The 1,966-nt window shown below is 59.1% G+C and overlaps 1 protein-coding gene across 1 annotated transcript in view; it reads left to right on the top strand.

The window, feature by feature from the left end:
* Positions 1 to 439: 439 nt before the first annotated feature.
* The window catches only part of LOC104498739 (alpha-1-acid glycoprotein 2-like), a gene marked incomplete at its 3' end in the record, with an annotated part of 1,727 nt that continues 200 nt past the window's right edge, over positions 440 to 1,966 (top strand). The window contains exons 1-3 of the mRNA XM_010142156.1: positions 440 to 550; positions 1,193 to 1,335; positions 1,537 to 1,604. Coding sequence (XP_010140458.1) covers positions 440 to 550; positions 1,193 to 1,335; positions 1,537 to 1,604 — 322 coding nt within the window. The remainder of the gene's footprint in view (positions 551 to 1,192; positions 1,336 to 1,536; positions 1,605 to 1,966) is intronic.

Raw genomic sequence — 1,966 nt, 5'->3', positions numbered from 1 at the left:
AGACTCAAAGCTCTTACAACCCTGCGGGTGAGCAGCCACCACCCAACCATCACCACAGGGATTTATTTGCCCAGTGGAGAAAAGCCACGACCAGGTGCCAGTCGGTGCCCCCGAGCCCTCCAAACACACCTGGAGCCAGCCGAGCGCTTCGCCATGGCCCTGCAAAATTTATTGCATTTTCCGAGCACAAAAGCCTCAGTTGGTGAAACATGGGGTTGGGTCATGGCGCGGGGATTGATTTGGGGTTTTCCCCTCTCCTCCGCTGGAGAAATGCCAGCTGCTGTATTTCCTCCACCTCCTATTGCTTCATGCCTGAGCAAACAGCCCACGTTGACCAAGCACACGGGGGCTGGGGACAGCCAGCTTTGCAGGCGACCGTATATAAGGGATGGAGCTAAGGCACAGCCCATTGAGCAGGAGCCTCTTAGCCTGCCAGGAGATGCTGGCTGCCCTCACCCTCCTCCTGGCGCTGCCGCTCGCCCTTGCCAACGAGCCCCCCAGCTGCGCCCCGCTCGTCCCGGTCACCTTCGACAATGACACCATCCCTGGGGTAAGCCCTGCCCGCACTGGGGCAGCCCTTCTCGCCTTTCCTATCAGCAGTACTAGCCGGTACGACTCCGGGAAGAGATGAGGAACCCAACTGGCAGCTCCGAGCTTATCTCAGTGCCTGGCCATGCTTTCTTTCCTAAAAAACCCAATCATGACGGCTGCACGGGAGCAGGGGGGAGGGAAGAAGCTTTGCAGCTCTGCACCCACAATCTCATGAGTGGCTGCTTTTGGGGAGCTCCTGCTTCCACCTCCCTGCACTAACCAGGCTGGGCAGCACCGTACCCAGCACTTCACCGCTCTAGTTTAACTCCTTCAAGTGATAGGGACTCCAGTCACAAGTATCCATCCACAAAACCCTTCACTGCCTGGACAGTATTTAGTCCCTTGGGGGGTTTGGTGGGGGGGAAGCAACGAGAGTTGGGCAGAGAGCAGGAGGACCATGGCCACAGAAACAAGCAGGGAGCTGTTTCTGCAGGGAGGGGATACAAACAGGAGTCCCTCACCCAGGCCAGATGCTGCCCAGGGCAGTGTCCTACCGGGGGTGCTCGTGGCAGGGCACAGCCTCTGCTTTTACACACTCGGTGCCCATGGATGGGCTCGGCACAGACCACTCAACCGTTCCCTGCTCGCCTCCTCTCTACAGCTCATGGGACACTGGATCTACATCGTGGGTGCCTCCAGGTATCCACCTCACCAGGAGGAGATGAAGGTTGTGAAACCCGCTGTTTTTACCCTCTCACCTGGCAGCCATGAGGACGAGCTCAATGTCACCGAAATCATGAGAGTGTAAGAACCAGAGTTCACCCCCTCACCCGGCCCCCCCATCCCTGGGGGCATTTCCACAGATGCCCCCACAGATCTGGGGCTGGAGAGCCGCTATGCCACGTTGGTTCCAGCGCTGCAGCCCAGCCTGAGCTGTGAACCCCTCGGATTTGAGTGGGGCTGTTTGGGGGGGTATTTGCCCCGTCTGACCTCTCTGCCCCGCAGGAACGAGACATGCGTGACGAAGCACAGCACGATCCTAGCCTTTCGGCACAACTCCTCCCTGATGCACGGTAAAGCACTGGCCGCAGTGCGGGGATGGGATGGGATGGGGTGGGGGTGGGGGGAACTGCAGCCACACCATTCAGCCTTCTGCTTCTGTCCCCTGCACCAGGCAGTTCTACACCTAAAAACACATCTGGAGGTGGGGGCGGGGGGAGAATTTCTTCCACTTCATGCAATGAGTATGGCAGCACTGTGGGACCAGACCAGTCCCTGCCGGGATGAGTCTCTGCGGGTGAAGAGGATGAGCAGCCCCTGCCATGCTGTCAGCGCTGCCCAGGCTGAGCCCTGGCACAGGGCAACCCTCACCAACAGGCTCTCTCTGTGCCCTCCAGTCGATAACAATGTGCCTGCAGTGGCCAAACTGATCCAA

Source organism: Buceros rhinoceros, unplaced genomic scaffold, assembly GCF_000710305.1.
Source record: "Buceros rhinoceros silvestris isolate BGI_N320 unplaced genomic scaffold, ASM71030v1 scaffold40238, whole genome shotgun sequence".
Classification (NCBI taxonomy): domain Eukaryota; kingdom Metazoa; phylum Chordata; class Aves; order Bucerotiformes; family Bucerotidae; genus Buceros; species Buceros rhinoceros.
The sequence above is the reverse complement of the archived record's forward strand: the minus strand, read 5'-3'. Positions and strand labels throughout refer to the sequence as shown.